Below are 13,207 nucleotides of genomic sequence, written 5' to 3'. Positions count from 1 at the left end.
CCATATCCCCCATATACCCCCCTACCCCATATCACCCCCTCCACCATATCCCCACATATCACTCTTCCCCCATATCCCCCCTTACCCCATTCCGGGGTAGGGGGATATGGGGAAGGGGGATATGGGGTAAGGGGGGATATTGGGGAAGGAGGCTGTGGGGAAGGGGGGATATGGGGGAAGGGGGATATGGGGGCTATGGGGGAAGGGGATATGGGGGAAGGAGGATGTGGGGAAGGGGGGATATGGGGGAGGAGGATATGGAGGAAGGAGGATGTGGGGAAGGAGCATATGGGGGTAGGGGGTTATGGGGGAAGGGAGCATATGGGGGAAGGGGGATATGGGGGAAGGGGGGATATTGGGGAAGGGGGGATGGGGGAAGGTGGAAAGTGGGGCAGGCAGTGAGGGGGTCTCACATGGTGCTGTGCGGCAGGTGGCCATTTTGCCGGGTTTCCGGGGAGGGGCGCCTTTTATGCAGTCGCGTGAGTCCATGACGGGTGACGCCGTCGCAAATGGCATCACGCCGCTGCTAGCCCCTTCGGGACCGGAGAATTCACGGCATTTCAGGGGGCCCGATGCCGGAGTGATTCGCGCCGTTTTTGGCGCCGGTTGTGGGCCATCGCGCCGATTCACGGAGAATCCCTGCCAAGGTAATTACTGGCGCGACCTGGCTCTGCGGGCGGCCTCTGGGGTCCTCGGGGGGGGGGGGGGGCGCAGGAGATCTGGCCCCGGGGGGTGCCCCCAGGGTGGCCCGGCCCACGATCGGGGCCCACCGATCCGCGGGCTGGTCTGTGCCGTGGGGGCACTCTTTCCCTCAGCAACATCCGTTGTCAACCTCCGCCATGGCCGGTGCGGAGATGAACCCCCCTGCGCATGCGTTTGGATGATGCCAGCACATGCTGGTTCTCCCGCGCATGCACCAACACCATATGGGGGTGGGGGAAGGGGGGATATGTGGGGATATGGTGGAAGGGGTGATATGGAGGCCGTTTGGCGCCAACGCCGCCGGCGTCGGCCTAGCCCCTGAAGGTGCGGAGGATTCCGCACCTTCCGGGTGGCCCGACGCTGGAGTGGTTCACGCCACTCCTCGGCGCCGGGACCGCCCGCCCTGCCGGGTAGGGGAGAATCCCGCCCACTGTCTCTGCACTGGTGAGGGTGCAAGTGAACACACTGACAATTTATCGTGGGTGCTCAGCATTCACATCCCAGGTGATGTGGGGGATGGGGCTGATGGACTGGGACTCTTCCTCTTCCTGATCGTGTCTGTGAAGGAGAGAAGTTATAATGAGTGATTGGCTGCATCATCACCAATATTACAAAGCACTCACAGTTTCTGTGGGTGATAGTGGAGACGTTGATGGATCCGAACTGGCACAATCTTGGTACTCACTGGCCAGCTCTGCCTGCATGTATTGTGAGTAGTCTCAGCTCAGACTGGGATCTCTCCTTGTAATTATGAGTGATCTTCTCCTGCATAAAGGCATATGGACAGACTGTGAGCAGGATAGATGCCAAAGAAGATTATAAGGATGCCTGCTGAGTGGACCTCTGTCAGGGGCGAGGACGTGGCTTGTGCAGTACGTGAGAACTGATGAAGATATGAAAGTGTGTGTGAGAGAATAATGGGTGCTATCCTTTATCGTGGTAGTGAGTGAGATCTCTGTGGACTGTAAACGTGCAAATGACTGATGGGCTTGTGAGCGTGTGGAGAATGTTGAATTACCCTGGTGGACAGATCTGATCATTCATCAGCTTCCTGTACTGGGTGGTGGATCTCCTCTGCAATGAGATATCACTGGCTTTCCTGGTGCCCAACTTGCAGATTCAGGTGGTCAAGTTGGTAGACCTCCAGTTCCCATCACGGGGAAAGATATGCTGGAGGATTGCCTCCAGTGCATTTTTTAAAATTCATGCATGGGACATGGGCATCACTGGCTGGGACAGCATTTATTGGCTAATCTTAATGCTCCTTGAACAGAGTGGTTTGCTGGGCCTTTTCATTGTCACTGAACTTCAGAGCGGTGGGATTCTTTCTTCAGAGAGTCTGCTGCTGCTTGTCATGACGAGTCCTGGGCTGCAGAGAGCGAATGATGCATGTTGGTGCGGTTTAAATATAGCATCCAGCAAGATGAGCCAATGTGGTGAATTTGGGGTGGACAAATCCCAGCCCCACTCCACCACAAGATATGACAAGCTTCATATTCTTGCATATATAATGAACTGAAAATTAATTGATCTGTTGTGTAAACCCACCATGACAGCTGGCTGGAAAAGTGTTCTCTTCCACATCCATCACCGCACTTAGACTCGACACTGCGGCACCGTGGCACAGTGGTTAGCACAGTTGCTTCACAGCTCCATGAACGCCGGTTCGATTCCCGGCTTATGTCACTATCTGTGTGGAGTCTGCCACGTTCTCCCCGTGCCTGCGTGGGTTTCCTCCGGATGCTCAGGTTTCCTCCCACAGTCCAAAGATGTGCAGGTTAGGTGGATTGGCCATGATAAATTGCCTTTAGTGCCCAAAAAAGATTAGGTGGGGTTACGGGGATATGGTGGAGGTGTGGGCTTAAGTGGGGTGCACTCTCCAAGGGCTGGTGCAGACTCGATGGGTTGAATGGCCTCCGTCTGCACTGTAAATTCTATGAAGTGCAATATTCCACCCTTTTTCTCCAGTGATCTTATTTGTTTTAAGTTCCCCAATCCCTTTTGCCTATTGATTTTCAACCATTCTTTAGAGGATTTTTGTGTCCTCTGCTGTGAAGGTGGATATAAAATACATGTTCTAAGTCTCTGACATTTCCCCTTTTCCCATTATTAATACCCCAGTATCAACCCCTCTACGGGGTCAATTCTTACTTCAGCTACTGTTTTCTTTTTTATACGCATGCAGAGATTTTTTAGCATCTGCTTTTCTGTTATGATTCCACTGGTACAGTACAACTCACAACTCCTCAGGTATTTCTTTCTTTCTTCTGCTTAGGTGCTCCTAGCTAGCAGTGATCATGATGTGTTTGAGTTTCACATTCAGTTTGAGGGAGAGAAGAGTGGGTCTAAGGCTAGTACTTTAAACATAAATAAAAGCATTTACAATGCCATGAAAGAACATCTAGCAAATGTGAACTGACAATTTAAGTTTCAAAGATAATTTCAAACTCAAAGAAAAAGCATTTCATTGTGCGAAGATGGGTGGCAGGTTGAATGAACAGTCAGAGGAGAAAAAAGATCAGAAAGGTGGGAACTATAGGCCAGTTAGCTTAACCTCTGGCATTGGGAAAATGTTAGAAGCTATTATTGAAGATATTATGACAGTGCACTTCAATAAATCCAAGCTAATCAGGCAGACTCAACATGGTTTTGTGTAACTGAAATCAAGTTTAACCAATTTATTGAAGTTCTTGATAGAGTCATAGAATCATGGAATCTTAGAATCTATAGTGCAGAAGGAGGCTATTCGGCCCATCGAATCTGCACCGTCCCTTGGAAAAAGCACCCTACTAAACCCACACATCTCTGTGATCTCTGTAACACAGTTACCCCACCTATCCTTTTTGGACACTAAGGGCAATTTAGCATGGCCAATCAACCTAACCTGCACATCTTTGGACTGTGGGACGAAACTGGAGCACTCGGAGGAAACCCATGCAGACATGGGGAGAAGGTGCAAACTCTGCACAGACATTACTTTGAAGAAGTATAGGTTGCTGTAGATAAAGGGGAACAAGCAGATGTACTGTACTTTCAGAAGGCATTTAATAAGGTGGTTCATCAAAGGATATTGTGGAAAATAAAAGCTCATGAGTAGGTGAGTAAGTAACATCTTGGCATGGATAGGAGATTGGCTAGCTGAAAGAAAACAAAGAGTAGACATAAATCTCTCAGTTTCTGGTTCATAGGATGTAATGAATGGTGTGCCAAGGGAATCATTGCTGGGCTTCAAATCTTTATAATTTATACAAATGGTTTGGATGGTGTGGTTGTTAAAATAGCTGTTGACACATAGATGGGCAAGTAGATTGTGAAGATGACAAAAGTAGGCTGCAAAGCGATATAGGTAAAGATAAAGTCACCATAGTCTCAGGTGACCCTTTGAGCGGGGAGAGCTGACTGGTGGTCATTTAACTTGAGGATCACTACACCTCAGGCAAGGGGCAAGGTGGAGAAGATGGGGCCTTCAAGAATAACCAAAAGGATATAGATAGATTAGGTGAATGGGCAAAGATGTGACAAATGGTGTACAAAAATGTGAAGTTGTCTATTTTAACGGGACTATAAAAAAGAGGCACATTCTCTAAATAATGAGCGATTGCAGAGTTCTGGGGCGAAATTCTCCGGAAACGGCGCGATGTCCGCCGACTGGCGCCCAAAACGGCGCAAATCAGACGGGCATCGCGCTGCCCCAAAGGTGCAGAATGCTCCGCATCTTTGGGGGCCGAGCCCCAACACTGAGGGGCTAGGTCGGCGCCAGCCGAATTTCCGCCCCGCCAGCTGGCGGAAAAGGCCTTTGGTGCCCCGCCAGCTAGCGCGGAAATGACATCTCCGGGCGGCGCATGCGCAGGAGCGTCAGCGGCCGCTGACAGCTTCCCACGCATGCGCAGTGGAGGGAGTCTCTTCTGCCTCCGCCATGGTGGAGACCGTGGCAGAAGGGAAAGAGTGCCCCCACGGCACAGGCCCGCCCACGGATCGGTGGGCCCCGATCGTGGGCCAGGCCACCGTGGGGGCACCCCCCGGGGCCAGATCGCCCCGCGCCGCCCCAGGACCCCGGAGCCCGCCCGCGCCGCCTTGTCCCGCCGGTAAGGTAGGTGGTTTCATTTACGCCGGCGGGACAGGTCTTTTAGCGGCGGGACTTCGGCCCATCCGGGCCGGAGAATCGAGCGGGAGGGCCCGCCAACCGGCGCAGCGCGGCTCCCGCCCCCGCCGAAACTCTGGTGCCGGAGACTTCGGCAACCGGCGGGGGCGGGATTCACGCCAGCCCCCGGTGATTCTCCGACCCGGCGGGGGGTCGGAGAATCTCGCCCCTGAGATGAGAGGGCTGTGTGTGTCCTAGTGCATGATGTTTGGATGCAGATGCAGCATGTTAAAGCCAATCGAATGTTGTCATTTATTGTGAGGAGAATTGAAAACACGAGTAAGGAGGTTATGCTTCAGTTATGCAGGACATTGGTGAGGCCACATCAGGAGTGCTGTATACAGTATTGGTCTTCATGTTTAAGGAAAGATGGAAATGGTTAGAAGCAGTTCAGAGTATGTTGACTAGATCAATGCCGGGAATGGGCGAGTTGTCTTATGAGGAAACCTTGGACAGGCTAGGCCCTTATCCCCTGGACTTTAGAAGAGTAAGAATCAACTTGATTGAAATTTGACAGCGGTGAATATGTAGAGAATGTTTTCTATTGTGGGAAAATCTAGAACTGGTTTAAAAAGAAGGTTTCACCCACTTACGACAGAGAACAGGGTTTTATTTTCTCCCTAAGGGTTATGAGACTTTGGAATTCTCTTCCTCAAAAGATGGTTGAGACAAAGTCCTTGAATACCTCTCCATCAACATCCTGGGGGTTATCATGAACCAGAGATTTAAATCGACGAGCCATACACACACAATGACTACAAGAGCAGGTTGGAGGCTGGGGATCCTGCAGTAACACATTTCCAAAGTTGATTAAACATGTCAAGAATGGACATGGTACAAGTCAAGATTGTTTTAGAAAACTCTGGATATGCCTGGATGAGTGCAGCTCCAATAGCACTCAAGAAACCCACCACAATCCAGGACAAATTAACACATATGATTCGTAGCCTATCCACAATCTGAGGCATTCACTCTCTCGATCACTAGCGCACAGTGGCAGCACAGAGTTCCATCTACAAGATGCGCTGCGGCAACTTGCCAATAATCCTGTGGCTTGCCAGCAATACCCATATCTAGGAATGATTTAAACAAATAAAGAATTCTCCTCATTTTTGTCCATTTTTCATTTCTGTTGCTTTACCAGCAAATCAGACAGTAAATTCTAGCTCTCAAGCAGCAGAGGTATGATTTAATCACAAAAAAACAGAGTCCTGTTTTGGGCATGTATAGTGGGGTGTTTCACGGTTTTTGGTCTCAGTCAGGAACCCCCTGACAAGGCCACACAGCTGGCAAATGTGTTCGCTGACATCTTCAACATGTCCCTACTCTGCTCCGAGGTCTCCACCTGCTTCAAGTAGACTACCATCATACCGGTGCCAAAGAAGAACCAGACAATGTGCCTCATTGACGACTATCTGGTGGCTCTGACATTAATCTTAATGTCAGAGTTTGCACTGAGTGCTGAATTTGGTGCTTTTTGAGTGCGATAGTGAGAGTTTGGTGACCGAGGGAGTTAGGTGAGGAGGGAGTAAGGTGCTCTTTTCATTTTGTTTCCGACATTTCCGCAAAGAGTGCGAAGAGAGCCAGGAGTTTACAGGAAGTGCAGCTGACTGGGAGCAGAGTCGAAGGGCGGAGATCTAGTTAGTCCACACAGCAGCTATATTCTTTAAGGTAAGAGGGGATGGAGGCTAGGCCAGTTACATGCTCCTCCTGTAGGATGTGGGTGGTGAGGGATACCACCGGTGTCCCCGCTGACTATACCTGCGGGAAGTGCACCCAACTTCAGCTCCTCAAAGACCGTGTTAGGGAACTGGAGCTGAAGCTGGATGAACTTCGGATCATCCGGGAGGCAGAGGGGGTGATTGAGAAGAGTTACAGGGAGGTAACCACACCCAAGGTACAGGACAAGAATAGCTGGGTTACAGTCAGGGGGAAAAAAACAAACAGGCAGACAGTGCAGGGATCCCTCGTGGCCGTTCCCCTTCAAAACAAGTATACCGTTTTGGATGCTGTTGGGGGGGATGACCTACCGGGGGAAGGCCCTAGCGGTCAGGTCTCTGGCACGGAGTCTGGCTCTGGGGCTCAGAAGGGAAGGGGGGAGAATAGAAAAGCAATAGTTGTAGGAGATTCAATGGTTAGGGGAATAGATAGGAGATTCTGTGGTCGCGAGCGAGACTCCCGGAAGGTATGTTGCCTCCCGGGTGCCAGGGCCAGGGATGTCTCGGATCGTGTCTTCAGGATCCTTAAGGGGGAGGGGAGCAGCCAGAAGTCGTGGTGCACATTGGTACCAACGACATAGGTAGGAAAAGGGGTGTGGAGGTAATAAACAAGTTTAGGGAGTTAGGCTGGAAGTTGAAAGCCAGGACAGACAGAGTTGTCATCTCTGGTTTGTTGCCGGTGCCACGTGATAGCGAGGCTAGGAATAGGGAGCGAGTGCAGTTGAACACGTGGCTGCAGGAATGGTGTAGGAGGGAGGGCTTCAGGTATTTGGATAATTGGAGCGCATTCTGGGGAAGGTGGGACCTGTACAAGCAGGACGGGTTGCATCTGAACCAGAGGGGCACCAATATCCTGGGAGGGAGGTTTGCTAGTACTCTTCGGGAGGGTTTAAACTAATTTGGCAGGGGAATGGGAACCGGATTTGTAGTCCAGCAACTAAGGTAGCCGATATTCAGGACGCCAAAGCATGTAATGAGGCAGTGGGGAAGGGAACACTGACAAAGGAGAGTATTTGCAGACACAGAGATGGGTTGAAGTGTGTATACTTCAACGCATGAAGCATCAGGAATAAGGTGGGTGAACTTAAGGCATGGATCGGTACTTGGGACTACGATGTGGTGGCCATCACGGAAACTTGGATAGAAGAGGGGCAGAAATGGTTGTTGGAGGTCCCTGGTTATAGATGTTTCAATAAGATTAGGGAGGGTGGTAAAAGAGGTGGGGGGGTGGCATTATTAATTAGAGATAGTATAACAGCTGCAGAAAGGCAGTTCGAGGAGTATCACCCTATTGAGGTAGTATGGGTTGAAGTCAGAAATAGGAAAGGAGCAGTCACCTTGTTAGGAGTTTTCTATAGGCCCCCCAATAGTAACAGAGATGTGGAGGAACAGATTGGGAAACAGATTTTGGAAAGGTGCAGAAGTCATAGGATAGTAGTCATGGGCGACTTTAACTTCCCAAATATTGAGTGGAAACTCTTTAGATCAAATAGTTTGGATGGGGTGGTGTTTGTGCAGTGTGTCCAGGAAGCTTTTCTAACACAGTATGTAGATTGTCCGACCAGAGGAGGGGCAATATTGGATTTAGTACTGGGTAATGAACCAGGGCAAGTGATAGATTTGTTAGTGGGGGAGCATTTTGGAGATAGTGACCACAATTCTGTGACTTTCACTTTAGTAATGGAGAGGGATAGGTACGTGCAACAGGGCAAGGTTTACAATTGGGGGAAGGGTAAATACGATGTTGTCAGACAAGAATTGAAGTGCATAAGTTGGGAACATAGGCTGGCAGGGAAGGACACAAGTGAAATGTGGAACTTGTTCAAGGAACAGGTGCTACGTGTCCTTGATATGTATGTCCCTGTCAGGCAGGGAAGAGATGGTCGAGTGAGGGAACCATGGTTGACAAGAGAGGTTGAATGTCTTGTTAAGAGGAAAAAGGTGACTTATGTAAGGCTGAGGAAACAAGGTTCAGACAGGGCATTGGAGGGATACAAGATAGCCAGGAGGGAACTGAAGAAAGGGATTAGGAGAGCTAAGAGAGGGCATGAACAATCTTTGGCGGGTAGGATCAAGGAAAACCCCAAGGCCTTTTACACATATGTGAGAAATATGAGAATGACTAGAGCGAGGGTAGGTCCGATCAAGGACAGTAGCGGGAGATTGTGTATTGAGTCTGAAGAGATAGGAGAGGTCTTGAATGAGTATTTTTCTTCTGTATTTACAAATGAGAGGGGCGATATTGTTGGAGAGGACAGTGTGAAACAGATTGGTAAGCTCGAGGAAATACTTGTCAGGAAGGAAGATGTGTTGGGCATTTTGAAAAACTTGAGGATAGACAAGTCCCCCGGGCCTGACGGGATATATCCAAGGATTCTATGGGAAGCAAGAGATGAAATTGCAGAGCCGTTGGCAATGATCTGTTCGTCCTCACTGTCAACAGGGGTGGTACCAGGGGATTGGAGAGTGGCGAATGTCGTGCCCCTGTTCAAAAAAGGAACTAGGGATAACCCTGGGAATTACAGGCCAGTTAGTCTTACTTTGGTGGTAGGCAAAGTAATGGAAAGGGTACTGAAGGATAGGATTTCTGAGCATCTGGAAAGACACTGCTTGATTAGGGATAGTCAGCACGGATTTGTGAGGGGCAGGTCTTGCCTTACAAATCTTATTGAATTCTTTGAGGAGGTGACCAAGCATGTGGATGAAGGTAAAGCAGTGGATGTAGTGTACATGGATTTTAGTAAGGCATTTGATAAAGTTCCCCATGGTAGGCTTATGCAGAAAGTAAGGAGGCATGGGATAGTGGGAAATTTGGCCAGTTGGATAACGAACTGGCTAACCGATAGAAGTCAGAGAGTGGTGGTGGATGGTAAATATTCAGCCTGGATCCCAGTTACCAGTGGCGTACCGCAGGGATCAGTTCTGGGTCCTCTGCTGCTTGTGATTTTCATTAATGACTTGGATGAGGGAGTTGAAGGGTGGGTCAGTAAATTTGCAGACGATACGAAGATTGGTGGAGTTGTGGATAGTAAGGAGGGCTGTTGTCGGCTGCAAAGAGACATAGATAGGATGCAGAGCTGGGCTGAGAAGTGGCAGATGGAGTTTAACCCTGAAAAGTGTGAGGTTGTCCATTTTGGAAGGACAAATATGAATGCGGAATATAGGATTAACGGTAGAGTTCTTGGCAATGTGGAGGAGCAGAGAGATCTTGGGGTCTATGTTCATACATCTTTGAAAGTTGCCACTCAAGTGGATAGAGCTGTGAAGAAGGCCTATGGTGTGCTCGCGTTCATTAACAGAGGGATTGAATTTAAGAGCCGTGAGGTGATGATGCAGCTGTACAAAACTTTGGTAAGGCCACATTTGGAGTACTGTGTACAGTTCTGGTCGCCTCATTTTAGGAAGGATGTGGAAGCTCTGGAAAAGGTGCAAAGAAGATTTACCAGGATGTTGCCTGGAATGGAGAGTAGGTCTTACGAGGAAAGGTTGAGGGTGCTAGGCCTTTTCTCATTAGAGCGGAGAAGGATGAGGGGCGACTTGATAGAGGTTTATAAGATGATCAGGGGAATAGATCGAGTAGACAGTCAGAGACTTTTTCCCCGGGTGGAACACACCATTACAAGGGGACATAAATTTAAGGTGAAAGGTGGAAGATATAGGAGGGATATCAGAGGTAGGTTCTTTACCCAGAGAGTAGTGGGGGCATGGAATGCACTGCCTGTGGAAGTAGTTGAGTCGGAAACATTAGGGACCTTCAAGCAGCTATTGGATAGGTACATGGATGACAGTAAAATGATATAGTGTAGATTTATTTGTTCTTAAGGGCAGCACGGTAGCATTGTGGATAGCGCAATTGCTTCACAGCTCCATGGTCCCAGGTTCGATTCCGGCTTGGGTCATTGTCTGTGCGGAGTCTGCACGTCCTCCCCGTGTCTGCGTGGGTTTCCTCCGGGTGCTCCGGTTTCCTCCCACAGTCCAAAGATGTGCGGGTTAGGTGAATTGGCCAATGATAAATTGCCCTTAATGTCCAAATTGCCCTTGGTGTTGGGTGGAGGTGTTGAGTTTGGGTATGGTGCTCTTTCCAAGAGCCGGTGCAGACTCAAAGGGCCAAATGGCCTCCTTCTGCACTGTAAATTCAATGATAATCTATGATTAATCTAGGACAAAGGTTCGGCACAACATCGTGGGCCGAAGGGCCTGTTCTGTGCTGTATTTTCTATGTTCTATGTTTAAGTGCTTCTAGAGGTTGGCCATGAAGCACATCACCACTATACTCCCAGGAAGCCTAGTTCCACTGCAATTCGCATACCGCCGCAACTGGTCCACAGCAGACTCCATCTCCCTGGCCCTATACTCATCCCTGGAGCATCTTGACAACAAAGACTCTGACATCAGATTCCTATTTATTGACTGCAGCTCCGCCTTCAACACCATAATCCCAGCCAATCTCATATCAAAGCTCCAAAACCTAGGACTTGGCTCCTCACTCTGCAACTGGATCTTTGACTTTCTGAACCATAGACCACAATCAGCAAGAATAAGCAACACCTCCTCCACGATAGTCCTCAATACCGGGTCCCTGAATGGCTGCATGCTTAGCCCCCTACTCTACTCCCTGTACACACACGACTGCGTGGCATGACCACAGTGGGTTGGATGTCGAACAACGATGATTCAGAATACAGGAGGGAGGTAGAGAACCTGGTGGAGTGGTGTAACGGCAATAATCTCTCCCTCAATGCCAGCAAAACTAAAGATTTGGTCATTGACTTCAGGAAGCAAAGCACTGTACACACCCCTGTTAACATCAATGGTGCCGAGGTGGAGATGGTTAATAGCTTCAAATTCCGAGGTGTGTACATCACCAAAAATCTGTCCTGGCCAACCCACATCGACGTTAGCACCAAGAAAGCACAACAGCGCCTATACTCCCTCAGGAAACTAAGAAAATTTAGCATGCCAACACTGACTCTTACCAACTTTTGCAGGTGCACCATAGAAAGCATCCTATCTTTGGCTGCGTCACAGCCTGGTATGGCAACTGCTCGGTCCAAGACCGCAATAAACTTCAGAGAGTCGTGAACACCGCCCAGTCCATCACACAAACCCGCCTCCAATCCATTGACTCTATCTACATCTCCCGCTGCCTTGGGAAAGCGTGCAGCATAATCAAAGTCTCTTCCCATCCGGCTTACACACTCCTCCAACTTCCATCGGACAGGGGATATAAAAGTCTGAGAACACGCATGAACATATTGAGAAACAGTTTCTTCTCCGCTGTTACCAGTCTCCTAAATGACCCTCATATGGACTGACCTGATTAATAGTACACTCCTGTCTGCTTCACCCGATGTCGGTGTCTAGGTGTACCTTGTGTTGCCCTATTATGTATTTTCTTTTCATGTACTAAATGATCTGTTTGAGTTGCACGCAGAAAAATACTTTTCACTGTACCTCGATACACGTGACAATAACCAAATCCAAATCCAATCCACTTACCTCACTTCCTGCACCGACAAGGGCAGCAGTACCAGGGTGCCCAGGTGGCAATGCCAGAGTGCTCAGGTGGCACTGCCAAGGTGCCAGCCTGGCAGTGCCAATGTGCCTGGGTGCCAGCAAAAGTGCCAGGGTATCACCCTGCCCACAGTCTGACCACCCAAGGCCTCTGATGGCCTGGCAGGCTTCCCAAGCTGCCATGACGCCTGGTCCATGTTTGTATGGACCAGTGTTAAACAGCAACATGGAGAGGTCTCCTAAGCACGGGCGTTCGTTCCCAGATGTCGGGAGAACCGGGCACCGACTTATGTAAATGAGCCTAATGGCTCACATAATTATGTAAATCTGGATCTCGCTAAGTGAGTGCGAGACCCAGACCGTGACTTCTCCGAGTGTCGCAAATTTGGCGAAAGGCCTCGCGTGAGAATTAACAGCCTCGTCGCATCAGCGAGTCGGGCGTGACGAGGCCATTCGATTGTGCCTCTGATCTCTGTTGTTAAAACAGGAGGTTGTGGTAAATCTGAACCCAGCTGAGATTCAATTCCAAGACTTGTCACTTTGAGTCCTGGCTTTGTCCCTCAAAGGCCGTTCAGAATTATTTTTCTGTGGATGACAAATGTTTTAATCATTGCTATTTAAAACAACTGAAAATAATCTCAAATTCCACATGTTAGAATACTCTGAAACTATTACCTGTCTGCACAATGTCAAACTGCTGAGCCAGCAGTAAGATGCTGCAGATCACAGTGAGAAGCTGTAACTCCATGATTTGGACAGAGTGGGTTGAGTTGTTTCACTGTTGAGTTCTCGCTGTGACTCGTGACTTCAGTCTACTCCGGATCAGCGGAATCAAGTGGACTCTTCACTCTCTGATTGAACCTGGTACATTTATAAAGCGGGTGTTCCAGCCACTGCACTCAGTCTGACTCAGAGATGCGCCAATGTGACTCCAACTGGAAAACCAAAGGCGCCAATCTTAACTACGTTATCAGTTTCTCAAACCAAAAGAAAGTGTAGTCATTGATGCATATAACTCCCACAATGTTTAATATCCCTGGTGCATGTTTTATATCACTGCAAAATAATTGGCCCAAAATTGATATTTTTGCTCTATACTATTATGTAACCCTCAGTAAGTACATCTATTCAT

At 49.0% G+C, this 13,207-nt stretch overlaps 1 protein-coding gene across 1 annotated transcript in view; it reads right to left on the bottom strand.

Annotated features, from left to right (window-relative positions):
• LOC140425115 (kunitz-like toxin PcKuz1) overlaps positions 1-12,922 on the bottom strand; it is a 54,760-nt gene extending 41,838 nt beyond the window's left edge. The window contains exon 1 of the mRNA XM_072509029.1: positions 12,751-12,922. Coding sequence (XP_072365130.1) covers positions 12,751-12,823 — 73 coding nt within the window. The 5' untranslated portion in view covers positions 12,824-12,922. The remainder of the gene's footprint in view (positions 1-12,750) is intronic.
• Positions 12,923-13,207: the final 285 nt, after the last annotated feature.

The sequence above is a fragment of the Scyliorhinus torazame genome, chromosome 6, assembly GCF_047496885.1.
Source record: "Scyliorhinus torazame isolate Kashiwa2021f chromosome 6, sScyTor2.1, whole genome shotgun sequence".
In the NCBI taxonomy this organism is placed as follows: domain Eukaryota; kingdom Metazoa; phylum Chordata; class Chondrichthyes; order Carcharhiniformes; family Scyliorhinidae; genus Scyliorhinus; species Scyliorhinus torazame.
The sequence above is the reverse complement of the archived record's forward strand: the minus strand, read 5'-3'. Positions and strand labels throughout refer to the sequence as shown.